The sequence below is a fragment of the Quercus robur genome, chromosome 4, assembly GCF_932294415.1.
Source record: "Quercus robur chromosome 4, dhQueRobu3.1, whole genome shotgun sequence".
Classification (NCBI taxonomy): Eukaryota; Viridiplantae; Streptophyta; class Magnoliopsida; order Fagales; family Fagaceae; genus Quercus; species Quercus robur.
The window spans coordinates 66,808,861-66,835,431 of record NC_065537.1 but is presented as its reverse complement, the minus strand read 5'-3'; the positions used below and the strand labels follow the sequence as shown (position 1 = coordinate 66,835,431).

The following is a 26,571-nucleotide window of genomic DNA, read 5'->3' as shown; positions in this document are numbered from 1 at the left end:
ACTATTGTCCTCGGATTTCGCTGAGGACGTTCTTTCTTCATTTTACAGTTGTCCATTTTCATCTTTTTGTTATCAAACCTATCTAGCTCGTTGTTTGACCAACTAAAACCCAGTTTTCCAACCCATTCCTCTACAAATTCATTATTTTGGACTTCTTGGACCTAAGTCCATCCATGTGCTGGGCTAGGAACTCAAATCGGATCCTTACAATATATATATATATATATATATATTTTTTTTTTTTTTTTGAGAATCTAATTTATAAGTAGATAAAATAATTTGAAAATTAATAAAAGAGTGATCCTATTTTTTAGGCAATGTTTAAATGGTGTATTTTTACCAGATTGTTTTTTAGTTTTGTTTCTAATTAAACATAAAAGTATAGAGACATTTTTGAACAAAAAAAATGAGGATCCCAAACAGATGAAGCCCCTTAAATAATACCTTTTGTAGGAAAAATTGTGTTTTTATTTTAGGACAAAACTTAGGTATAGTACTTTAGGTACTGTTCTTTAGGTTCTCTTCTTAAGATTCAGCCATGAGGTTACTTAATCAAAACATACACTTCCATCTCATGAGAAAAAATTTATATGACAGAATTTTAAGAAGGAAACCTAAAAAACAGCACCTAAGTAATGTACCTAAGTCTTGCTGTTTATTTATATATATAATTTTTATTTTGTAAATATAATTTATAAGTTGATAAAGCAATTTAAAAATCAATAAAGGAGTGGCCCTATTTTTTAGACAATATTTTAGTGGGAGTTTTAGTTGTATTTTTATCAGATTGTCCTTTAGTTTTGTCTCTACTTAATTATAAGGGTATAGGGGTTTTTTTTAACCAAAAAAATGAGTATCCCAAAGAAAAGAAGTCCTTTAAATAGGAGTAATACATTATAGATATAAGCAACATTAAGGCTACATTTGTCTTACACATTTTGATGAATAGAATCTTTTAAAACTTTGATACAATCAAAGAATCCCAGTTGCTGTAATAGAGAGTGCATCAACAATAAGATTAAGCAATACATAAACAAAGTCAAACATCTACAAGTACAAATTAAAACACAAGACCCAGTTGGGGAAAATGCAAATCCTAATGACATTGCAACCTAATCCCCAAACAAGAAATTGTTAATCCCAAAATATACGCAATTCAAATCATCAATAATGAGTTTCAACTTGTCAAGAGCGATCTCATCTCGGAGACCAAATCCATGGAGAACGATGAGAGATAGTGGGTTTCAGTGGAAGAGAGAAAGAATTGAGAGGAAGAGAGAAAGTCATGGGTTTGAGATTAGAGATGAGTTTATGTGGGTTTAAGATTTTGAGTTGCCTGAAACGTAAAAAGCACCCGCTGAAATTTTTTATTTAAATTTCAATTTGAAATAAATCCCCAACGGCTTGTGAAGTTATAAGAATTCCATTAATAACGTGTCAACATTTAATTGACTGATCTGTAGTGCCGGACTATGTAATAATTTTCCCTTTTTTTGATATGGACAAATATATTTAATGTTAAAAAAATGAAGTTCTTTTTTTCTTGAAAAGTGTCAAGATTACAAAAAGGAAGTTGAATACCGATTTGAAAGAAATATTAAAATACTATGATTAGATTAGAAGAGGGTATATATAATATACCAACTATTCAACTTACTATGAGTTATCTCTCAAAAAAAAAAAAAAACTTACTATGAGTTATACATCACAACCAAATGGTGTCTTTAAATTAAAGATATGGTAGAACCTTAGTAAGAGGGAAAGGAAAAAGACAAGAGACACCATTTGTTTATTCCCTTGTTATCATTATTCCCTTTGCTTATCTCCATATATCTCTATATATTAATCTCCATATATCTCTATATATTAAGAGGATTCATAAAGTTAATTAAATTTTTTTTTTTTTTTTTATTGAGAGTGAAAGTTAGTTAAATTTTAAGAAAAAAATATCAAAAATACCCATAATCTAATTAGATAATTATTATTATTAAAAAATAAAAAATAGGCTTAAAATTTTAATTCAATAAAGTTCCAAAAAAATTACCAAATAAACTTTTTTTTCTTCCCATAAAAAATAAAAAAAAAACATTTTTTTCCTAAAAATTAACACTCTATTTGAATATATATTACACACGTTTAATACATTTGTTCCTAATAACTAGCGCACGCTAAATCTAGCAATTTACTTAGTTTTTTAAAAAATCAATTCTTGTATAATCTTATTAATTAACAATAAATAAATTCAAATTAAAAAATTACATTAATTTTTTATAATTACGTGTTATAGTTAGGCATCTTTTATTTTTTGGTACTTATTCAACACAGAAATCAAAAAAGAAGATGAAAAAGGAAAAAGAAAAAAAAAAAAAAGGGTTCTTTAAAGATATTGCTAGATTTGACCATGTAAACTTTTCCATAAACCTAAAGCTTCATACCATCAGGTACGGCACCATCCTTTCATCAGATTATTTTTGGTGAAAATTCTTTCATCAGTTGACATGATAGAATTGCAACAAATGTGGGCCGTAGCATACCAAGACCTAGTTAACAAATAGTTTTTGACCAAATCAAATGAAAAGGGACATGTAACTTATTTATTTGTTTCTAAGTTGTGCCTCCCTATTAAGAAGACTTTTGATATGTTTATCAAAAAAAAAAAAAACTTTTGATATCAATCATAAATAGTGGTCAATTCCTTTTAATTATTATATTTTTAGATGGAACAATTAGGAAACAAAGTTTGATTTGTATAGTAATTGAATATAAACAAGTGTAGAAAGAGTACATTCAAATGAGTTAATTAATACTTATTATCTCTCAAAAAAAAAAAAGATTTAATACTTTTAATGTGCTTAAACATTATTGAATTTTTAAGATATAGTCTTCGGTTCAAATTCTTGGAAAGTCCCACATTATAGTTTTTTTTTTTTTTTTTTTTTGAGAAAGGTCCCACATTATAGTTAAGTATAGATTTTGATAGGTTTATTTTGGGTCTCCTCATCTAATAGTATATTTGTTTATTATCAACTGAACTAATTGGCAACTGTACATGACACAAGCCATATGTTTTATTAGTCCATAAGAAAGTATATTTTATGTTTTCTATGACACAAGCCATATATTTTATGTTTCCTATATGAAGAGATAGTTCATCTCAAAATATGTAATATGTTTGACATATGGTACATTATAGATTTTGGATTTTAGTTTGCTCGATTCATGACATGTTATAATATTGGGTTGTCTTGTTTGATGGGGAAAAATAAAAAGGAAAAAGGAAAGAAACGAAGTGGCGGTGGAGAAGATAAAACACTAATAATTAGGGGTTTTGGACGATTTGAACAAACTGGCTTCTCTTTTCATTTTCTTTTGTCCCTTTTGTTTTCGAGGCAATGTTGGTCGCTTAGTCCCCTTGTTTTATGCTTATCCTTTGGCCCCATTTGAACAATTTTTAAAAACACAATAGTCTACATTCAATACATCTATAGAATCTATACAACTTATATTATTACACACTAGTTGTAGTACACACTACACACCATGATTTGTACTTAATCCTATGATTAATCTATGGTTAATCTATTATTAATCTCTTTATAACTTAATAGACTCTTTGTAGTACAGTAGTTTTTCGTGTTGTAAAAATGTAACCTTTTACAATTTTCTGTTGTACATATATCAGTTATTAAATTAGTGGCGGAGCCACTAAAGGGCCAAGTGGGCCCAATGGTCATATCCTCCTCAAAGCACATGATTTAAAAAAATAATAATAATAATGTACATGTTGAATTTTTAAAAAAATAAATAAATATATTAGATGGCTCATTCAAATATGTGTGTCTGAAAAAAGTATTTGAATATTGCTTCTTAAAATAGGTCATATCCCATAATATTTTTCCAATGATGTTAACTCTACAATTAGGGCTCTCCAAATCCACTCGGATCCGAAAAAAAATCTAGCCGGCCATATCACTACCCGATTCGATCAGGCAAGAGAAACTGGCTGCAAAATGGGTCGAGTGGCTGGTGTTATAATTTGAAACCCGTAAAAATCGGCCAGTCCAAAAATTTTTTAAAAATGTTGCCTTTGTATATCGGTCATCTTCTAATTAAGTGTCTAGATTACTTCATTCAGATGATTGACATGTAGCATTATCTCATCCCTTCAAATCCAGGAATTTCATTTCATTTCATTTATTAGATCTCTCTCTTAAGGCTCTCGCTCACTCGATCATGGCATGGTGCATGAGAGAGGGATCAATACCCATGCAGCACAACCCATATCTTTTCCGATTAATCTCCTAAAATCCCCTTTGTGGATGATGTCTCTCTTCACCTTTGCGATGATTTGTTTCCCAAATTATTTGGTTTTGTTTAGGGGATTTGTATTACTAGATTTGAGGAAAAAAAAAATTGTTGGATTTGGGGTTTAATTTAATTGATTTGTGTTTATGTCCAATTTATTTCATGGATTTGGAATTTGACTGTGATTTTTGAGATTTATTAGTTAGATATTTCTCAATTTTGGATATAAACACAGATTTTTTTGGGATTTGTATTACTAGATTTTTGAGATTTATAGGTAGAGAATTAAGTCATGCTATTCTTATTTTATTTTAATTCATTGTAAATAGGGGTGTCCATAGGTTGGGTGGGTTTTGGTTGAGGGTAAAACCGTCACTCAACTCGCTCATGTCAGGTGAGGAAGTCTTGGACCCGTCGTTGACCACCCACTAAATCGGGTGATCTGTGTTTATATCCAATTTTGTGATTTGAATAAAGTATTGTCCAAACAACTTTCGACCGATCACCCGAAGTAGTGGGTGGTCAATGACGGGTCCAAGACTTCCTCACCTGACATGAGCGGGTTGAGTGACGGTTTTACCCTCAACCAAAACCCACCCAACTTATGGACACCCCTATTTATAATGAATTAAAATAAAATAAGAATAGCATGACTTAATTCTCTCATGAGTAATGGCTTAATTGAAAAAATAGAATAAATCCACGTTTTTTTCTTTATGCTATGCTTAAGTAATTAAGGCAAGATAGCTTGTTTTTTATTCTACACTTTGCTTTTGATTAATGACGGAGAAAGATGCAATAATTTTCTTAGTCTTAGAACATATATATTAAGTTTGGTTGACTCTTTCTTTATACATTTATTAGTTTTAGGGTCCGTTTTAATACAACTTATTTTGCTGAAAACTAAAAATTGAAAACTGAAAACACTATAGTAAAATAATTTTTAAATGGGTGAAAAATTACTGTTCATTATTTTTTTTTACTGTTCATATGCCTTGGTGCACTATTCATGTCCCATGAACAGTGCACCAAGCGCTGGTCTTTTAAAAAAAAAAAAGAAAAAAGAAAAAAAAAAACGTTGAAAACGTGCAAACGCAAGGAAACGTTAATGTGAACGTGAACGTGAATCCAAACCCACACTTAAAATACTTCATTTACATGTTGAAAATATTGTAATTTTTTTTTACATTGTTATTATTATTTTCTTTTATATCATGTGTGTCCAAAACTAATTGAGAGTGCTTGATGACTATTCCTCCAAGCATGTGTAAAATTTTCTCATCTCACATACATCATATAATTATTATTACGAGGAATTATCTTTATTCCCAAAATACTGGTTAGGAGTTTTGGAACTTAGTCCACTAGTGGACCAGTGTTGGTGACATAGCCCACAATCGTTTTCGCCATTCTGATTGTTGTTTTCACTTTCGTCCTGCCACTCATGATACCTTCATCTACTGATATTATTATTCGAGTCACTAATACAACCATAACATCTAGCAATAGAAACCATCGTCTATCCACTGCCCGTTGCCATATATATATGGTGTCTATTAATCTAAATTGACAAATTGAGAGATGTTAGAGATTTTAGTTTGAGGGAGATGTTTGAGATGTTAGTCTAAATTCAATGTTATTTGTACAACTTGTTCTACTACATCACTTGTACTGAACATCATAACTTTGACTACAATTAATAATTATGGTTAGTTTAGAACTAGTCTCTCTCTATATACTCTTAGTAGTTTTTTGTTGTAACCCAATAATTTCATATACTAATGAGACTTTGTGTGTGCTGGCATAGACAGTCAACTGAACCAAAACAATAATCTTTCACTTCGGGTCTTAATTTATCCTTTCTCTCTCACAATGTTCTCTATTCCATAAACAATTCCAATATAAATGAATAGAAAGTCGAGTCCCTCTTTTTCCGTCGTGGTCTGCGAGCAAGTGAGCAACTATGATATCCCTCACCATTTAAACACCAAGTGGTTGGTCCTCCAAAAAAAAAAAAAAAACCAAAACAACAAATGGTTGGTGGCATCTAATCCAACGTAAATACTATATTCCAGATTAATCAAAAAGAGTGCCGCTGAATGGGGACCATTACTAACATATTAGTGTTTTCTTGAGGTACAGTTTATTAAAATAATTAAACATTTCTCTTTCTTTTTGGTGAGCTTTCAAAACATCTATATCTTATTAGAAATGATGAAGATCACTAATGTTTGAAAGTTAAAACACAGGTAAAATCGCTTATAGATTCAGAGTCTAATCCTTAATTCTCATAAAAAGTTCATTGGCTCACAACAAAGTCCTCACATACACGTGCTTGTGCACGTTTAATCTTATTTCCTTGATAAGTTTCATTATCATTGACAAATCCAAATCATTTACTAATTCATTTTTTTGCTCTATAGCTGTAGATTAAAACCAAGTAAAGCCTGTTCAAGTTTCAACTCACTGTATCATTCAGTACGTAATTAATTATTATACACCACAAAATGAGGTACTTCTCTTTCTCTCTCTCTCTCTCTCTCTCTCTCTCTCTCTCTCTTTATTGGCCTAATAAAAAATTAAAACCCAAAAAATATTTTTTATGTTTTTGGGGCCAAGCACGATGCATCCTTGGACATAGACATATACATCAAACAATTCACCCCATGTTTTACATTACTTTTTAAAAAGCTCATTAGAAAATAAATTAAACTAAACCACCAATCAAGAACATAATCTACAAGATAATATTTTTGTTGTTTTTTTAATACAAGTTTACTTTTTTGGTTGAGAACAAGTGGGAATGGCTACTTCTGCTACACCCTTTTATCTCTTTCCCTCTTCTCTTCCCTATTTCCCTTCTCACCTCTCTGCACCTCTCCGATTCCCCTTTTTCTTTTCTTTTACTCTAGGGTTTTCAATCATCATGATCTCTCATTTTCTTTAAAAACAACCTTAAAATATTAAACCCCACTAATTATTATTATTAATATTCTGAATTTCACTTTACATTTTTTACTATAATTTTTTTTTTTTTCTCTTTTGGTTTTTTGTGTGTTTTCTCTCTCTCTTTCTATAGAGCTTTAGCTCGATCTGTGTATGGCTGGCTTAGACTTGGGCTCAGCATCTTCTCGCTTTGTTCAACACCTTAACCTCCAAAGACAACACAACAACGACGATGATCATGAAGAAAACGACCACAACAACAACAATATTCCACAAGAGCTCGAGTTGGTCAACCCTAACCCCACTGGTTCAGGCGATATTGGGGGTCGCAGACCAAGAGGTCGACCCCCAGGTTCCAAAAACAAGCCAAAACCTCCTGTGATAATCACAAGAGAAAGTGCAAACACTCTCCGAGCTCATATCTTGGAGGTCACAACCGGCTGCGACGTGTTTGACTCCATCGCCACCTACGCTCGCAAGCGTCAACGTGGGATCTGTGTTCTAAGCGGGACGGGGACCGTCACAAACGTAAGTCTCCGGCAACCCTCAGCTTCTGGCGCCGTTGTCACGCTACCAGGCCGTTTCGAGATACTATCACTGTCAGGTTCTTTCTTACCACCTCCTGCTCCGCCTGGCGCCACTAGTTTGACCATATATTTGGCTGGAGGACAAGGGCAAGTCGTCGGAGGTAACGTCGCCGGAGCTTTGATCGCCTCGGGACCCGTAATCATCATTGCTTCGTCGTTCACTAATGTGGCTTATGAGAGGTTGCCGTTAGATGAGCAAGAAGAATCATCGCTACAGCAAGATCAGCAGCAGCAGCAGCAGCAGCAAGTCTCACAATCCTATGGTGGTGGTGGAATTAATAATCCATTTCCGGACCCGTCTTCGGGGCTGCCGTTCTTTAATCTGCCGCTTAACATGCCGAATGGTGGTCAGTTATCGGGCGATGGTTGGGCCGGGAACTCGGGTGGACGGCAGCCTTATTAATTGACCTAATTTGGTTCAGGAGAATTAAGGTTAGGGCATCCCTTTTAGACCTCAAAATCTTTGTACAATTACTAATCATCTACTGTGTACTTGCTTGTTTAATTTGTTGTGCTTGTTAATGGTTGTGAACTTTGGTTTCTGACTTTCTGAGATGGATTTTGAGGTGGATGTTGATCTTTTATGGATGGAACTTCTTTTTTCTTCTTTAGAAGATGTGGTTTGTTCGGTTAATTTCTGCTCACTGACCATCATGGAGTAAGTAATATGTATAGTATTATAGTTTATGAATAATCTATAAGCAAGCCACAAAATCTATCAAAAGGTCTTCCAAATTTTAAGCAGTTGAGAAAAATGAGTGAATATATTATATCTAATTGAATAGTATTTTTTTTTAATAGGATATCTAATTCAATCTTGAAGGGTCAATGATGAACTTGTCTTTAAATCTTAGTAAAGAATGTATACTTAGATTAAATAAGATTTTGTTTTTCTATTTTGAAGATTAAATAAGATTTTAACTCCAAAGATAATTGTTATATCCATGTGATCTTGGTGGACCTGCGGGTTAATAATAATAATAATTATTATTATTATTATAGTAATAAATAAAATACTAACCAACTTTAATTTATCTCCCTTAAATCCCTCAAGATAAAATCTAGGAACGTTCCTAATATTCAGGAAAGTCTGTCTATGGAATTGATGTTTTTTTTTTTTTGGGCCAAGACTAGCTTGTTTGCTGTTGGAACAATTCCTGTAATAATTTGGATGATATTCTCTTGGACCAATCATTTCTAGGCATCACTTGATCGTTATTTTGATAAACTGACTCAAAAATTCATTGAACAACAAATAAGAACAAAAATAAAATAAGATCCATTAGATCACATCAGTTCCAGGAGTTCAACCAAAGAAGGGGAAATTTTGTGACGATATCACTTATGTTATGTCACTAAAATTTCTTAGGCAGTCGCACTTTGGTTATTTCCCTTGAGAAAAATCACTATTTTTTGGGGGGTATTTGGTGTGTCTACCCTTCAAGAAATACTGTGTGTACAAAATGAATTATTATATGTATCTATATAAACTTATGTTGTTATTAGTAGGCATTCTCTATTGAGCAATTATATGTAGTTTGCTCTTGTTAAGCTCGAGGAAATTTGGGGCGAGAGCTAGCTAGTTTGTAAATGATCAATTAGGCCATTTGATGCAATGGCCTTTTTTATGAAGTCATATTCATTTACTTAACGAAAAGTATTTCTAATTTCTTTGCATATATTAAAGGTTATAACTTTTCATCATAACGATCGACTTTATTCTGGGGATAACTGCATCTAAGACAATGTCCAAATGATAAGAAACCTTAGAAGAAATGTTGAGTAGAATTCTCTTTAGTGGATGAGCTAACTTTGATAACTAGATTGAGTGTATAACGTTCAATCTTTTATGAACATATAGATTAGATGTCAACATTCTTTTTTTTCTTTTTTTCTTTTTCTTTTTTTTTTTTTTTTTTTTTTTTTTTTTTTTTTTTTTTTGAGAAAGTGATGTCAACATTCTTAATGGGAGGAATAAAATAAATTCAAATTTATTTAACCTACCAAAATTATAGGTTCAAATTTCAGAGTGAGAGAGTTAGTGACAAAACACTTCTAGAAGACAGCTGTTTATATTTTTAAGCTTGAAAGCAATCGTAGTTGTTTTGATATCTATTAACTTAACTTTTTCTCTCATCAAATCCTCTTTGTATATATTTTATGCCCTACATATAATTGTAACCTTATTTTAGATTTATAGGCAGTGACGTAACACAAATTCAACAAGTGAAGAAAATAAAAATAAACCAAGAATTAGTAATTAAAGTTGCTTGAAACCAATACCAAGTATATAGAAAGTAAATCTAGGAATCAGTACTGATTAAGATTGAATGAAGTCAGGAGAAAAGTCTCAATTCCATGTTATTCATCGAATTCAACATATCCTATAATGTTAGTTTGGAGCCTTTAAGTAGAGCTCAACAAATAAGGATAGGAAAAATAAGGTAATAAATTACACCAAATTTCATACATATATCTAATTCAATAAGAGTATAAAATAATAGTAAACCTAGGGAATCAAACACCTAAGGAGGCTAAAAAGAAATTCAGCATGTCCCATGATATCTTTCTGGAGCCTTAGTAGAGTTTACAAGGTTAAAGCATTCCCATTAGGTGAGGTAAAACCCTAGAAAATGCATTAAACCTAGGGAATCAAACACCTAAGGAGGCTACAAAGAAATGCAACATGTCCCATGATATCTTTTTGGAGCCTTTAAGTAGAGTTTCCAAGGTTAGAGCATTCACATTAGGTGATCCAAAACCCTAGAAAATGCAAAATGCATAACATTTGTTAAGGAAATATTTTATGTAATTGGCTAATCCTTTGACAAAATGCACTTTACTTGTAAATGGGTAGATCTAGGATGAGTTTAGTATTTCAAGAAACATGTTGTTCAAGCCAAGTATTAAAGCTATGAAGATTGAACCAAAAAACAAGTGAAGAAAGCTGTTAATTAAATCTTGATAGATATCTCTACAGAAAATCTATCAAGACTTAATGAAGGAAGATCGATAGAAGCTGAATCTATCGAGACTTACGAATTCAGAATTTTCAGATCTGATTTTCAGTCCATGCTTGTATATTTATGTGAGGTTTCTTTTCCTACAACCCTAGACATATATAAGACTTATTTCAAAAGCCGTCATGTATGCATTGAGTGAGTATGCACATAGAGAACATATGAAAAATTGACCGAGTGCCTTATTCTCTCTGTAAAAAGTTACTGCGTCTTTTGCGCCTTAGGGTTTTGTAACCAAGTACTTCTTGATCTTCATTGTTGATGAAGTGAAGAATTTTGCAACCAACAACATCTTCTTTAAGTTGCTATAGTTAGTCACGTACTGGAATTCATGTATCATTGATTAGTCACGTATTGAGATTTTTGCAAAAGGGTGACGTTCATATATTTAAGAGTTCAGAAGTTCTGAAGTGGTAGAAGTTTTCTACTGTAAATTCATCTACGGGGATTGTAGAGTCTAGGGACAAAAGTTTTGTACTAGATCTGAAACTTCTCTTTCATATATTGAAGAGTTTAGAAGTTTTGAAGCAGTAGAAGGTTTCTGTTATAAGTTCATCTACGGGATTATAGAGTCTAGAGACAAAGATTTTATACTAGATCTGAAACTTCTCTTTATTATAGTGGATTGCTTTTTAGGAAGGTTTCCCCCCAGTTTTTTTTACTGTAAAACTAGTTTGTTTCATTGGTTTTCCTAGGTCATCATATCTTGTCTTATTTACTATTCCGTTGTGCATGATATTGATGTTTGTTTATTTTAACAAGATTTACTCATAATAAATCTAATTAACAACTTGAGTTTAATACTTATTAATTCTATCAACCGGGGTTTAAATTTTCCAACAACATTATTCACACAAATGCACCCAAAAAAAAAAAAAAAATGCTCCATCCAGTGAGGAATTTTGCATTTGAATTTTACAAATTGCTATAGTGTCATGTACATTTACGTGCCACTATAGCAACATGTAAATTGTTTTTATTGTTATTTTATTCTCTCTTTTTTGTCCTCTGCCCCTCTCTCCTCTTTCTTACACTCTCTCTCCTCTTCGAATACTTCCCTAAACACCAGTGTTGCAACTATTGCATGTGGTGGTCATTGCCGGTAGTCTTTGGGTGGTGTGAGTTAGGTTGTCATTGGGTTGTTGTGACAGTCGTTGGTGTTGGTGGTCGTCGGCATTTGCATCAACATGTTGTTACATTTTGTAGATCTAGGTTATCTTGGTGAGTTTCTCATATTTGGATTTTTTTTTTTTTTTTTTGGTTGTATGTTGTTAGTGGTCATTGACATTAGTGTGGGTTGTTGCTGGGTTAGAGGTGGGTATAGTTTTGGATTTTGGATCATGGTGGCAGCTGATTTCGCCGTGAGGTGGTGATGTTTTGAGCTCAGTTGCTACTGTTGGTATGGGCAGAAAATAATCAAATATATTATTTTGATGTGATGGAATGTAAAATCAAGAATGAGATGCAGGGTATGTTGTAAAAATGGTCGTGTAAAATAAATAATGTGTCTTTTTGATAGGTAAAATGCTTCTTTTTTTCTTTCTTTCTTTTTTTTTTGGCATTTCTAGATGAGAATGCACTTACAACAAACAAGGAAAGAAAAAAAATGTTATCAATTAAATTAAATTAAAATGTAAAATCAAAATAAAATGTATTACTATTAATTTTAGTTGCATCCCATGCATCATTTTTTCTTGGTTGGAGAAAACTTCACCTCAAATTTAAAGTATTTAATGATAAAAGATGTTGAGCTTGACATGCACCAACTCTTGAAGCACTTTTGATAGTACTAAAAAGAAAAGGTTTCAGTTCTATCAATGAAAATGCATTTAAAATGATAAAATTAATGGGTGAATCAATAATGCATAATATATAATATTATCTTGATACATAAGAACCATCATTGTATAATATCCTTTTCACTTCATGTACTATGAATTTTTTTTGTTTTTTTTTTTTCAAATAATGTGCACCATGGAGATTTGAAGAGTAACGTATGAATCAAACTTATTTTCACATGTGCACCCTCTAATACTTTTTTTCTCTTGTTGCACTTTCTCCTTTTCAAGTTGTGACTCTTTGTTTCTCAAAAAAAAAAAAAAAAAAAAAAAAAAAGTTTTGACTCTTTAATAGGCAATATTAGGTCTACATATGGTTGACTCTTGGCCTAGGGCTATTATAAAAAGGCCCCCTTATTGCAATTATTATTTTCCTGTAAAACGATACTTAAAATTAAATTTGATAAAAAAACTAAAGATAAATTATATCACAAGATCTTCTTATCAAAAAAGAGATGAGAGCAAGCTTACTAGATGCAAAAACTTAAGTAGTAATTGTGTATCTTAAATGGCAAGAATAGTGGTTTTTAAATTTAGAACAATTATAATATAGAAAGTTAAATAAAGGTTATTTACATAATATTAAATATTAAAAATTTCACTTAAATTTATCATCTTAGGTCTTGAGTCGGTCTTGGGTTTACTACACATGGTTTAAATTGTATTAATTCTACATATGTCGGTACTTGTGTTTAATTTTTAGAATTAGGCTTTGATGTTACTTGATTTTCCTCATCACCAAGATCTTGTTACCATTGTCACTTGTGTAGGAGTCTGTAATTTTATTGTCATCCTTAGAACTAGAAGCTATGTGAACACCTTGATATTTATTCGGGTAAATATCTCTTGATGGGGTTGGCGTATATATTTTTCTCTAAGTTCTTTAATTTCTTTTCAATCAGTTGTCACAAACTGGTGCCTTCCAAGTAGATTATTACCATACCAAAAATCCTTAGCTCTACTTATGAGTTTCAACTTTCTATGAGTAGAATGTGTGTTATATCAAGACTCTAAAGCATTTTTTATTTTTTTTTAGAATCAACCTCTAAGCAAATAAATGTCACAAAAAGAATAACAAGTTTTTAGGAGTATAATTAAAAATTATAGTTGCTCTCTCTCTCTCTCTCTCTCTCTCTCTCTCTCTCTCTCTCTCTATATATATATATATATATATAGAGAGAGAGAGAGACTCATACATTCCCCACAATTAGCTCTCTGCCCTTTTAGTTCAATTAACAGATTCCTTATGTTGATGTTGCTTAATATGGATTTAGGGTTGCGCATTTTCAGCAAGATATACTTCTCAAAACATAGATAGTAAGCCGTAATTTAATGAGTGAGCAAGTTATGGCTGCTTTATGTTATCCGGGTGTCATCACTAACTTGCATTTTGTAATTCCCAGAACGCTGAAGTATGGATTATAATGGATTAGTAAGCAATATATAAACCATAAATGCAAACTAGCATTGTCAATAAATAAACAAAGTTGTAATGAAAAACATAATATGGAAAAGATGTTCAGTTTGATCTCAAACAAATAAATCTTGGAATATAGCAAAAAGTTTCTTGCTTATATAAAGTTCTTTTGCATATTTTGATAATTCCATTTATATTTCAATTGTAGGATAAAATTAGGGAATTAAGAATCCCAACTAAAGTCAGAACACTCTTTCTACATTACAGAACAAGCATTTGGATTTTCATCACTAAACATTTGGGGAGCATAAACGTAATGAATAAAGTATGGCGCATTGCCCTCTTTAGTTTTAACCTCCACAACCTTCTCTTCCTTAAATTCTACAATCTTGGTTGTTTCAGTGGTTTTCCCTTCATCTTTCCCAGTAGTTTTGCCATCTCCTTTCTCACTGGGTTTACTTTCACCTTTCTCGGCTGGTTTACCTTTCTCTTTCTCTTGCTCTTTCTCTTTCTCTTTCTCTTTTTCTTTTTTCTCCTCCTTTTTCTCTGACTTTATAATCTCTGCATGTTTGTGCACCTTCTTTTTCAAGTACGATAGTAGTTTTTCAGGCTCAATGGTTCCTTCAACCGTTAGATTTTGTGCTTTCATGTCAGTTTTAACGTTGTGAATACCTGCATATATATGTTGTTGACAGACTTATTATGAACCCTACATCAACATGGAACAGAGTTTAATTGTTTTAACACTCTTTTGGTTGTTACCTTTGTGCCTTAGTAGTCTTTTCCTCAGGTCTTGCTCACATTTGTCACAGTGCATGTGAACTTTCACTGATGTTGTACGCGAAATCAACTTGTGAACAAATAAACAAGACCAGTTTTTACATTTCCGTAAGTATATAGTAATTGAAGAAATGTGTGTTTAGCAGATGCTTTTTTACCTAGGGATGAGTATAATATTTGATAAAATCAAGATAGAGCACTTATAAATGAATGGAAAATTGTGAACACCATATTGCAAAGGAACTATAACAATTGGAAACGCAATCAGTTCAGATAATAATAATAATATTTACTACGGTCCTCCAATGCTAATGGACTCAAGATATTCTGCTATGTGTTACATATTGCATTCTTCAAGTTGTTTGAAATAATTCTATTTTTGGTTGGGTGTGAAGTATCATCCATAACATGCATGAATGACAATGTTTTTCAGTGATAAAAAGCAATGTCCACCTCATTGGAGACCATGCATGTTGGTTTCTAAAATGAAAATGGGAGGGTTTCTGTGGTGCATGTGATGCTAGCTGTAATGGCTCAGTTCTGGATGACAGAGTTTCGTCTGGAAATGTTATTAAGTACAAAATTGTTATTTTGAGTACTCCATGTGAAATTCAAACATGCATGCATCCAGATCATAAGTACACACACATGCAAATATTGCTTTTTGTGATTTCCATTATTAGTAAGATGCAGGTTCTGGTATTAAACTTTATAGTTAGAATGAAATGATACTCACTTCTTTAGTTTCTTTGACTTTCTTCTCTACTGTAACACTTTCCTTGGCCTTGATTTTTGGAGATATCAACTCAACCTTTCTCTTACTTATTTTCTCTATTTGTTTCTGAATTTTAACTGGGTCGATCGCACCTTTAACCTTCAATTCACTCTTCTCCATGTCAGTTTCCACAGTGTGAACCCCTGGTCACAATGACAGTGCCATGACAATTTCGCTTTAGGCTCCACGCATATCAGGTTAACAAGTGAATAATAATGAAGGAAACAAAATAGAAAACTTGAAACCATATATGAGAAATCTTTAAACCCGGAGACGGGTGGAACTACCCTTGGACCAGGGCGGGCATTCCCCCCCACCCCAAAATTTTTTTTAAAAAATATTATTATATATATATATATATATATGTATTAATTTTAGCAATTTTGTTCTATAAAATTACATTTTATTTGCCTTGAACAATATCATTGATTCTTTTAAGAGTAATATTATATTCACTAACTTTTTATAACATTTTTACAAACCTTTTTGGTAGCAAATTTTTATTGGTTCGCATATGGGCATACCATTTATATCATTTTTTTATTTACCAGTAACCACTTATTATTTAGGTAATTTAAAAAAAAAAAATAAAAAAAAAAAAAAAATAAAAAAAACTTGAAGCTCTAGTACTTTCCTCATTTTAGTGACCATAAAAAAATTTATAGATCTAAAATTTAAAACAAAATATACAAGCCAAAAAAAAAATTCTCAACAACAAAAATTACTAGTAAAACTAAAAACAAAATTAAACTCAATTAATTAATTTTATCCAAAATAAATAACCCTGCCCTTTAAAAAAATTCTAAACAAAAATAATTTTGTTCTTATCTACAAAAATAATAATAATAATAATAATAATAAATAGTCTTAGCAGGTAGCAGAATTAGATGTTAAAATCACTGCACATAGCCAACAGTAAAACCGCCCCCCTAACTCAAAGTTCTAGTTCTGTCCCTACCGGGAGACAATTAAATAGTCCTAATTAAAAAGAACTGCATGCAAATAATTCAATAAGATTTTATTTCCGGAATTCAATAGTATACAAAGTGTCGTATCATTTAATAGACACTTATAGATCGTAAGGAGTATATAAACTAAAAACATGGTATTGGATTTTATAGCACAAAGATTGAAATCTAGTGAAAAGACTAAGGAAGGAATCCACAGGTACCTTGTGTACGTAAAAGAGGCTTCTTGATATCGTTTGCGCATTGCTGGCAATGGAGATTAACATTGTAAACCGCAGTGATCACCTCAATTTTTTCTTTCTCTTTCTTTTCATCTTCAGCTGCCATCACTCACTATAATGAGAAACAAAAGAACAATTCCAAAAGCAAAATGGCAGAGACTATGAACAATTTAATACCGTCTCAATGTTGCTTTCAAAAAGTTCAAGAAAGAGCTATGAAGTATTGGTGTTTGCTTACTTTTATTAGGCAACATATTGGTGGGATTTGGTGAGGGTAGATCAGCAAATTGAAACTTTAATATATAGTATATGCTGAAAATGCATGGTTTCCTTTTTAGTGAGTGCACGTTAGATGACTATTATTCACTAATATCTATATGAAACTTGCACGTATAAAATTTTAAAAAAAAAAAGAAAAAAGAAAAGAAAAGAAAGTGGATATTTCTTCCTAGTGAGGGGCATATTATTAGGTGCTTGTCTTTCTTTAGGCAAAACCTAAGGCAGTCGTCTACTTATTAAGTCCACTAAGATGATAATCATGTGCTATAAAGTCCATTATGACGATTTGATGTGTGAATCTTATCTCTCCCACAAAAAGCTAACACTGTAGCAATTTATTGACAAGCAATTTTTAGTGGTATTGGACATTCGGACTATCCATGTTCGCTTGTCCATGTTTAAGGGTATGTATTTCTACATTGTCATATATACCCTCTCATGGGTGTGTCTCCTTAAAGATTAATAAATTACATAACACGTTTAAACTCTCAAATATATCTTATTTTTTGTTAACTTTATTTCTATTAATCTGTAGAATTAATCTCTATTTTAAAAACATTTGAAGCCAAAGGCCTTGTAGTTAAATTAGCACCTCCACATCCACAAAATACTTGGAAGTCTAGGGGGGAAAGGGTTCGAACTACAGGTTTAACAGCATGTTGTAATTATCTCTAAAAAAAAAACATTTGAATTTACAACCTTTAACGAGTTGGTTTATCATTATTTTGCCTTTTATTTTGTTAAAATTCTCAATTTCAAAAAATACCCAAAAATTCTTATTTTATTTTTAATCAAAGTCACACATTTTTATTTAAAGCCTAAATATCACATTTTTATTAACCAATAGTTTTTTAGTCTTTTGCTCTTAATTTCAAATTCAAATTTTTTTTTAGTTTTTATGGGCATTTACTCTTTTAATTTTTCCAACCCTTACATTTGGTTGATTATTAAAAACTTTTGAGGATAGAAAATGTAGGAAGGATAAAAAGTAAAAGAATGAAATTTTTTTCAATTTTCACTTATGTGTGTGTGTTTGGTATAGAAGATGAAAAATTGAAATGATAAAAAAAAATTATGTTTTATTTAGTTGAGACAAAAAAAAAAATTGTATAAATTTATCATTGTACCATTATTACATAAATAGTAATTTTTTATAGTTATCTAGTTTCTAGAGATAAAATTATTTATATAACATAACTAGATTCAACCCTTATACTAAAACTTTCGAATTAAAAGGTGCTCTATTACGTTAAATCAATTCCTCGGATGAAATAATTTGATAATAATTTTTTTACAATCTATTACAATAGTAAATACGAAATTGCAAAGAATATATAATTGTAATAACCTAATATCAACTATTTCATAATCTATCGAAATGACAAAATGAAGTAATTATCTATTACAATGAAAATATTATTGCAATAATTTAATTCAACTTATTTTTGTCAATTATTTGCAATCTATTACAATAAGACTCACGAATTAATAACCTATACCTACAAGATATTCGAAACAATAAATTGTTTATTGCAACAATAAATATATATATATATATATATAATTTCATCAAAGTTATCATTAAAATATTTGGAGTTTATTGCAACAAAAGTTTTTTGTTGCACAAACCTATTACCCTCATATTTTATTGCAACACCTAATATCAACTATTGCAATGACCCATATATTATTGAAACGATTTTTTTCATTGTAATAAACTTTTTAACCTTCACTCTCTATAAATTTTAACCTTCATTGCAATTCTATAAATTTTAGTTGTTGAATGAATCCCCATTTTTTCCCCAAAAAAAAACAAAACCTTCACTTTCACCTTGTCTATCTTTTCTCCTATCTTAGATGCATGTGCACTTGCAAACGAACTCTCGCTCCCACCGTGACACTACTACTTCTAGTGGTGGTGGTGGTCAATGAAATGACATTGTTTGCCTCTTCGACTAGTACCCTAGCAAAAATGCAACAACAACTAGAACACACACTAGCATCGTCTAGTAGGCAATGACAACGATCCCAATGTTGTTGGGTTGGCTGATGGGGCTAATGCCCAATATGGTTTGGTTTGTGGGGTTGATGGGCAAGGATGGAACCAAGATTTGAACTTGGGGGGGGGGGGGGGGGGGCAAAGCTTAAAACAATTTTTTTTTTATATATGAAAATAAAAACTAACACCTATTTCATATTCAACAAAATATTACATATAAAATAAGTGTTTCTTAAACATTTGATATTATAAAAATGTTGACAAAGTATAACATACAAAATAAGTGTTTTTTTAAACATTTCAACACATTTATCAAAATGGAACTCGACGCTCTTTTAAGTCTTGAAAGTCGTATATGATTGATTCTGTACCAAATTTTGCAGAAATCTCCTTCTCAATGTACAAAATCATAGAGTCCATTAAAAAATCATCTTCCATCTTGTTGCAAAGCCTATTCTTGATAATATTCATGGTTGAAAATGCTCGCTCTATAGTTGTAGTAGAAACTGGAAGAGTAAGCACAAGTGTAATCAATCTAAAAATATATGGGTAAAATAATGATTTTCGGGTTTTTACCAACCATTGGCACAACTCAGAAATATTTGACGGCTTCTTGAAGTCCGGATGCCGAACTACATTGTGCTCATAATGATCAACTTCTGCCTTTAAAAGTGTCATTTCTTGATTTGTGAAGTCTTTCAGATAAAACTTGCTTACTAACAACAAAATGTCTATACATCTAAAGGACTCACGTGCCTCTTTAGGATCAAGAGCTGAACTAAGATTAAGCAATTCCACCGCATGCTTACTAAACCGATGATTTCATTATTGTAATATAGAATCTATTGTAGCATAAAAAATTTCTACCCAATAATGATGCTCAATTGTGAAGTCATCTTGTTGATAATGAGCTAGACCTCCTCTCTCAACATAATGAGCATTCATATTTGGGACATCTATGTCACGTGCCTCACAAAATGATTTTACAGTGGTAAGTAAATTATCCCACTCTTCATCTCTGAATTTTTGAATAAGTGCTTTAGTGGATGAAACAAAATTCATCGCATTTAAAATGTCTTGAGATTGACACTGCAAAGCTTGACAAAGTGCATCAGTGATCTTCATAATTTCTTTCTTGAGATGCAAAATGAACACAAATTCAAAAGAAATCATAGCATGATAACATGAGTATGCTGCTTCTCGTTGGGAAGTAGTCTTTCCTTCCTTGATGATCTTAAGTAAAATTTCACATGTTGGACTAAATATATTTACCAAGCTAGAAATCGATCTCAAGTGAGAACCCCAATGAGTATCTCCAGCCCGTTGTAATGTGCTAATCTAATTAAGTCCTCTTCAAGTTTCAAGCTCACCAATTTCAACAAAATATGCAATTTGATCAGCATAAGCTTTTTTTAGTTGCTCAGTACGCTTGCATGAAGCACCAACAACATTGACAATAGATGATAATCTATTAAAAAAACTTTGAACAACAATAACTTCTTTTGATGCTACCACTAATGCTAATTGCAAGCGATATGCAAAACAATGAATGTAGTAAGCATATGGACAATCATTTGAAACCAAAGCTTTTAATCCATTCCACTCACCTCGCATATTGCTTGCACCTTCATATCCTTGCCCTCGAATATCTTGAATATCAAGACTATGATGTGATAAGATAGAATATATTTCATCTTTTAGGGTTAATGTCATAGTATTGGGGACATGAACTACCCCAAAAAAACATTCTCGAACAAAACCATCATTGTCTACAAATCTTATAACAATAGCCATTTGCTCCTTCATTGACTCATCACGAGCTTCATCAACAACTAGGCAAAACTTTGCATCACCAATTTCTTCATGAATTGCCTTTTTCACCTTGTTTGAAAATACATGTAAGATTTCTTTTTGGATTTTTGGTGATTTGTAAGAGGCATTTTTGGGAGCTTTCTCTATCGCTTCTGCAACATATTCATTATATGATACCACAAAATCCAATATTTCAAGAAAATTCCCACGATTAATTAAATCAGAACTTTCATCTCGTCCTCTAAAAGCAAGTCCTTGAAATGTAAGCACTTTGAAAACATCAATTGAGGCCTTTAACCGCAATCGATTGCTTGCAATTTGATCAGAATTGAAATTTTCAAGTACCTTTTGTATGTGTTGAGACTGGTTCATCAAATCTATCATGGCTTGCTCCGAAGCTCTGTGAAAAGAGTTAGGTTCTTTCCCCATATGATTCAAAAAGGAACAATTATTTCCATCATTAACTTTCTTCCAATTCCGAAATCCATCCTTAGTGAATATATGACTCCTAGAATTCCCAGTTGGCTTGTCAAAGAGAAAGCATGGTAGACAAAAAGCAGCATCTTTACTAGGTGAATATTCAAGCCATGTACTAAATGCCTTAATTGCAAACCATGAATGTTTAAATTTACGAGAATGACTTCCAAATTTAGTTTTCTTGTCCTCATCTAGTTTAGGCTGGTATGGACCAAGCTTAACATAAGCTCGTCGAATTTCATCCCGTTCATTAGCATCATATTCCCATATTTGCTTATGCATTCCAGGATCACGTACAAAACCTGTACTTTCATCAATGGTGACATTTGGAACTTTTGTTTGGAGATTTTTAGAAATTGGGACATCAACGCTAGGGGTTGGCAATCTTGCATCATCAGTTATGACTTTAGAATTATTTAGATTTTTTCTTTTGAAAAAATTTAATATTGTAGTGGACTTACTCATGATCTACAAATTTTTTTTAAAAAAAAAGTTTCATTATTTCCATATTTCGTAGTTCTATACACCAACTAAAAAAAGGGACTTCTCAACCAAAAAAAAAAAAAAAAAAATCTAAAACCAAAATAATCACAAACAGACAAGCACAAGTTTATATATATTACTAATATTAGCCACATCACACAAAGTGACAAAGACAATTTTTGATAAAACCAAAACAATCAAACCAAAGACTTGGTCAATTGGTCACAAAAAAAGTCACTTATTACTTACCAAAGACTAGTCTTCACAGTTAACAGTATTCACAAATGACAAAACAGTGACTACCAAAGAGGCAAAGACTACTCTCACAAATTCACTATCACAATTCAGTACTCATATCCTATTGTCCTGGTCCCACTTTATTTCTTTATAGATAAAACCAAAAAAAAAAAAAAAAAAAGGTTACAAACACTTAAACTAGTCCACATAATCACAAAAGGCCACAAACAATTACACAGTAGTCAATACAAAGCCACAAACACAAACTAGTCTATGGTCCAGTGGCCCACACATGACACAACACACCAGTCCATAAAAAGCCACAACTCACAAATACTGAAATACAATAGTCAACACAGTCACCACAGTTCATAAAGAACGCAAAGTAAGAGGGCTAACCGGCTAAGGCAGAGCAATATAGCAAAGAAAAAAAATAAAAATATGAACTTGAGAGAGGAGAGAAATTTCTTAGATTTACCATGTGTGACTGTGATCAAGGATCTGAGGAGCGAAGGAGTAGCAACAGCAAGAGTTTGGATCTGATCTGAGGAAAAGAACAGCAGCAGCAGCAGTGATGGAGGAGGCATTGATGCTTGATGAGGTTGAGTGGAGGAAGAGCGAGGTTAGAGTAAAAATTTGAGAATTGTAATTTAGGTTTTCAGTCCATATTTATTTTTTATTTTGTAGTTTTTAGTTTGTCGGTTATTATTATTTTTGTATGAGAATTTGTCGATGATTTTTTCGTATTGCCTCCCCCCCCCCCCCCCCCGGCCTACTGTAGGTCCATCCCTGTTGATGGGTGACAATTCCATTGTTAGAGAGGGTGGCAAAGTGAGTCCAACAGCGACGGCGATGGGGTTGGCAGCAACAATAGACATGTCAGGTGCGGTTGGGAAAAACGATGATTCGTGGAAAAATTAGTGGCTATGGGCCGATCCATTGGTGGATCAAGGTGGAGGTGAGCGATTGAGAGGAAGAGACAATGGAGAGAGATGGAGAGAGAAAGGGGGGTTCCAGCTTAGATAGTGTAGTCAGTGAATTGTGGATTATTAGCCTACTAGCTGCCCATTCTAATCCTGAAACTTTTTTCCTCATTTTGAATTTGAGTTTTTTCAATATGATTTCAATTCTAGAATGTTTTGTCTCTCCTCTATCTTAATTCAAGTAGAAAATTTAACTTTGTTTTGTTTTTTGTCTCTAGGAGTTGGTTATGTGTTGAAGTTGCTTATGTGCCAGCTTAATTTAAACTGAAAAATTAATCTAGAAGTTTGTTATGTGCTAACTTAATTCAAACTGAAAAATTAATTTAGAAGTTGGTTATGTGCAGGCTCTGAAGGTAACTTAATAATCATCTTAGTGGACTTAATAATCACATGATATAATGCCTTAGTTTTTGCCTTAAAATTGTTGCAATAGTAACTTAAAAATTTTAAATTACTGCATCAACAATAATAAGTTACAACAACTTATAATTTTCAGTTGCAATAACTTTAAATGAAGAAATCATATAAATTGATATCAATTATTTTTGCAATCTATTGCAACTAAAATTTTGAACTAATAGCTTATTTCAACGAAGTTATTATAGCAATAATTTGATATAAATTTTTTTACAATCTATTGTAATGACAAACATGAAGCTGCAATGAATATGCCATTGCTTGTTAAGTTTAATGTCTATAATTCCTAAACCTCCCATTTGCTTAGATTTTGTATTAGTGCCTTAAGATAGTAAGTGAATGTTTCTTTGGTGTTCAGAATCTCCCCCTAGAAAGAAAGGCTTTGAAAGCTTTTTCATGAATAGGCAGTAAAGTTGTCTGCATGTGATAGTTAAGAGTTGGTAAAAGTACATATTTGATGAGAGTTAGTCTTCCTTCCATAGACAACAACATTGGCTGCCATGTGCGAATTAGAGCATTAATTCGATCAAGCAATGGTGCAAAAGGTACCATTCAGAGGTGAGTGATTGAGAGGAAGAGACAATGGAAAGATAAAGAGAGAAAGGGGGGTTTCAGCTTAGAGTGTGTAGTCAGTGAATTGTGGACTATTAGCCTACTAACTGCCCATTCTTTTTTCTATTTCTTTTTTTGAGAAAGTACTAACTGCCCATTCTAATCCTGAAACTTTTTTCCTCATTTTGAATCTAAGATTTTTTCAGTATGATTTCAATTCTGGTATGTTTTGTCTCTCCTTTATTTTAATTCAAGCTAAAATTTAATTTTGTTTTTTGTCTCTAGAAGTTGGTTATGTGTTGAAGTTAGTTATGTGCTGGCTTAATTCAAACTGAAAAATAAATTTAGAAGTTGGTTATGTGCTGGCTCTAAAAGTAAAGTGAGAATGGTTTTTAAAACCGGACCGACAAATCCAACTGGGTTAACTAGGAACCGGTCATAAACCGGTTTTTTTATGAGTGAGAACTAGCTAAATTTTTCTTAAAAATAGACAAGGCCAAAGAGCTAACTCTCAGACACTCAATTAAGAACAAAGACCAAAATTGCAACCATCAGATCACTTGCCCTACTTGTATTTAACTATAATCTATTATTATATTTATTTTATACTTACATGATTTATAATTTCTCAACATATTATGTTACCTCTCTCTCAATTTATTAAATATTACTAAATTTGTTTTCTTTGATAGATTTACTTGTGATTTAATAATAATTCTCATTTGCATAGGAATTTACTAAATTAATTAAAAGTAATTTTTTTTAATTTAACCAAAATGATTTATACTTGAAGGATAATTATACAAGTTTATTTTTATGCTTATTTATGTTGTATTAGTTTCTATTAACCTTATAATATCATGAAAATTTATTTGAATTTTTTTTAAAATTTTTTATAGACATTTTTAGTCAATCTTGCTAATATTTACAAATTTAATACAATTATTTTATTTTAATTAATTACTAAATTAATTATGACATCATCATAGTTTGACCTCGATTGAACCTCAGTCCAACCTTTATAACATAAAAAAAAATAAAATAAAATAAAATAAAAATTCCAAGTAGATTGAGAAAAGTCAACAAGGCCCAAAAATTCATAGTTGGTCAAATTTATAGAGATAGAATTTATAAGACCCTCCTTGTTACAACCTGTCGAAAGCAATGCAATATTAGGAGGATAGTGGCTATACCAGTACTTTTAGCAGCTTACTAATTGGTAGCTAGAAGAAATTGACAGTGTGTAATAGATCTAGCAAATTCTGTAGCATCAAACAATTTTCTGTGGGCTGTTGGGACTTGGATTTGTCACTTAGATGGGCCGAGATCATCACAGCCCTTTTAGACAAATCTCTACTTGTAGTAACTATTATAAAAAGAGCAAATGATTTTATGTACAGTAACTTTCCCTTAGTCAAGTTTTGTCTATATGTTGAGAGGCCAAAACCGTGCGTTGGCTGAATATAAAAAGGAGAAAAAGACTCTTACACCCCCTAAACTTTCACGCAGTGGCCATGATTCCCTCAACTTTTATTTTGGCCATTCCCCCCACTGTTGCCAGCCGCCGTACTATCAACAACCACCATTTTTTTCGCCGCCACCTCGTTGCCATTGGGTTTTTTTTTTTTTTTTTTCGTTCGAATCATCCATGTGGAAGTCACTGCTTGAGTTTCATAGTTTGGTTTAAATTTTGGGGTTAATAAATTTATGAAACCTTTGATGGATTGGGTAGAGTTGGTTGTGGTAAAATGCTCATATGATCAAAACTGGTTTTGCAGTACTTTTAAGAATGCTATTCAGTTGTTTGATGAAATGCCTGAGAGGGATATATGGCCAATGCTGTAATTGGATTTGGCTATTTGATTAAACATGTTAAAATTTAAAGAAATAAAATCTGGAAGAAATGATTGGTTAGAAAATGTAATTCATTCATTCCCAAAGACTAGATTACAACTTATATACAAAAAATAGAGCATGACCAACTCTGTACGTTTATTCACACTAAAACTAACTCTACCACTAACTCTCACTAACCAATTATTACCAATAATGTATGTAAACAATACGGATGTAGTTTTGAATGTTAAATATAAAGAGAACTAAGCTACAGGATGTATAATTGCATCATTCGTAAACTGTTACACATGCTATGCAAACTGATACATATGCTATGCAAACTGATCTAATGAATCTTGATTCATTGCATTCTAATAACATGTAAACTTATGTTTTAGTCATGCAACATTTCTATTAACTAAGGCTTTTTCCAATCATCATTATGAAATATGGTGTTGCAAAGTAATATATTCCAGTGTCATCTCTGCTAAAAGTCCATGTAATTTTAACTTTTAAGTTCATATTTATAATCATAGTTACAGATGCATTAGCCATAGGAAGTCATATTTAGACAAGATAGCATGGATCTTAATGGAAAGAGGTTGAGTTCAAAATGTTTGTAAATAATGAATGACTAGA

At 31.8% G+C, this 26,571-nt stretch overlaps 3 protein-coding genes across 3 annotated transcripts; 1 reads left to right on the top strand and 2 right to left on the bottom strand.

Moving 5' to 3' along the window:
• Nucleotides 1–7,087: 7,087 nt before the first annotated feature.
• LOC126723426 (AT-hook motif nuclear-localized protein 23-like) lies at nucleotides 7,088–8,452 on the top strand. The gene has a single exon (XM_050426814.1). It carries the CDS (start codon nucleotides 7,405–7,407, stop codon nucleotides 8,239–8,241), a length of 837 nt encoding a protein of 278 aa, XP_050282771.1. The 5' UTR covers nucleotides 7,088–7,404; the 3' UTR covers nucleotides 8,242–8,452.
• A 5,795-nt stretch (nucleotides 8,453–14,247) lies between these two features.
• LOC126723425 (heavy metal-associated isoprenylated plant protein 4) lies at nucleotides 14,248–17,086 on the bottom strand. The gene is made up of 4 exons (XM_050426813.1): nucleotides 16,840–17,086; nucleotides 15,630–15,811; nucleotides 14,876–14,963; nucleotides 14,248–14,785 (listed from the first exon to the last, which is right to left on the bottom strand). The coding sequence occupies exons 1-4, from the start codon at nucleotides 16,961–16,963 to the stop codon at nucleotides 14,370–14,372; spliced, it is 810 nt and encodes a 269-aa protein (XP_050282770.1). The 5' UTR covers nucleotides 16,964–17,086; the 3' UTR covers nucleotides 14,248–14,369.
• Nucleotides 17,087–20,488: 3,402 nt separating this feature from the next.
• Nucleotides 20,489–21,889, bottom strand: LOC126722432 (uncharacterized). Its single transcript, XM_050425584.1, has one exon. The coding sequence runs from the start codon at nucleotides 21,887–21,889 to the stop codon at nucleotides 20,489–20,491; it is 1,401 nt and encodes a 466-aa protein (XP_050281541.1).
• Nucleotides 21,890–26,571: the final 4,682 nt, after the last annotated feature.

What these genes read in the sequence shown, in the direction of transcription:
- LOC126723426 (XM_050426814.1), top strand. Translation starts at nt 7,405, where the DNA reads ATGGCTGGCTTAGACTTGGGCTCAGCATCTTCTCGCTTTGTTCAACAC.
- LOC126723425 (XM_050426813.1), bottom strand. Translation starts at nt 16,963, where the DNA reads ATGGCAGCTGAAGATGAAAAGAAAGAGAAAGAAAAAATTGAGGTGATC. An exon ending in AAGTCAAAGAAACTAAAGAA is followed by an intron (nt 14,964 to 15,629) that starts GTGAGTATCATT and finishes TTTGTTCACAAG; the next exon opens with TTGATTTCGCGTACAACATC. An exon ending in AAGACTACTAAGGCACAAAG is followed by an intron (nt 14,786 to 14,875) that starts GTAACAACCAAA and finishes ATATATATGCAG; the next exon opens with GTATTCACAACGTTAAAACT.
- LOC126722432 (XM_050425584.1), bottom strand. Translation starts at nt 21,889, where the DNA reads ATGAGTAAGTCCACTACAATATTAAATTTTTTCAAAAGAAAAAATCTA.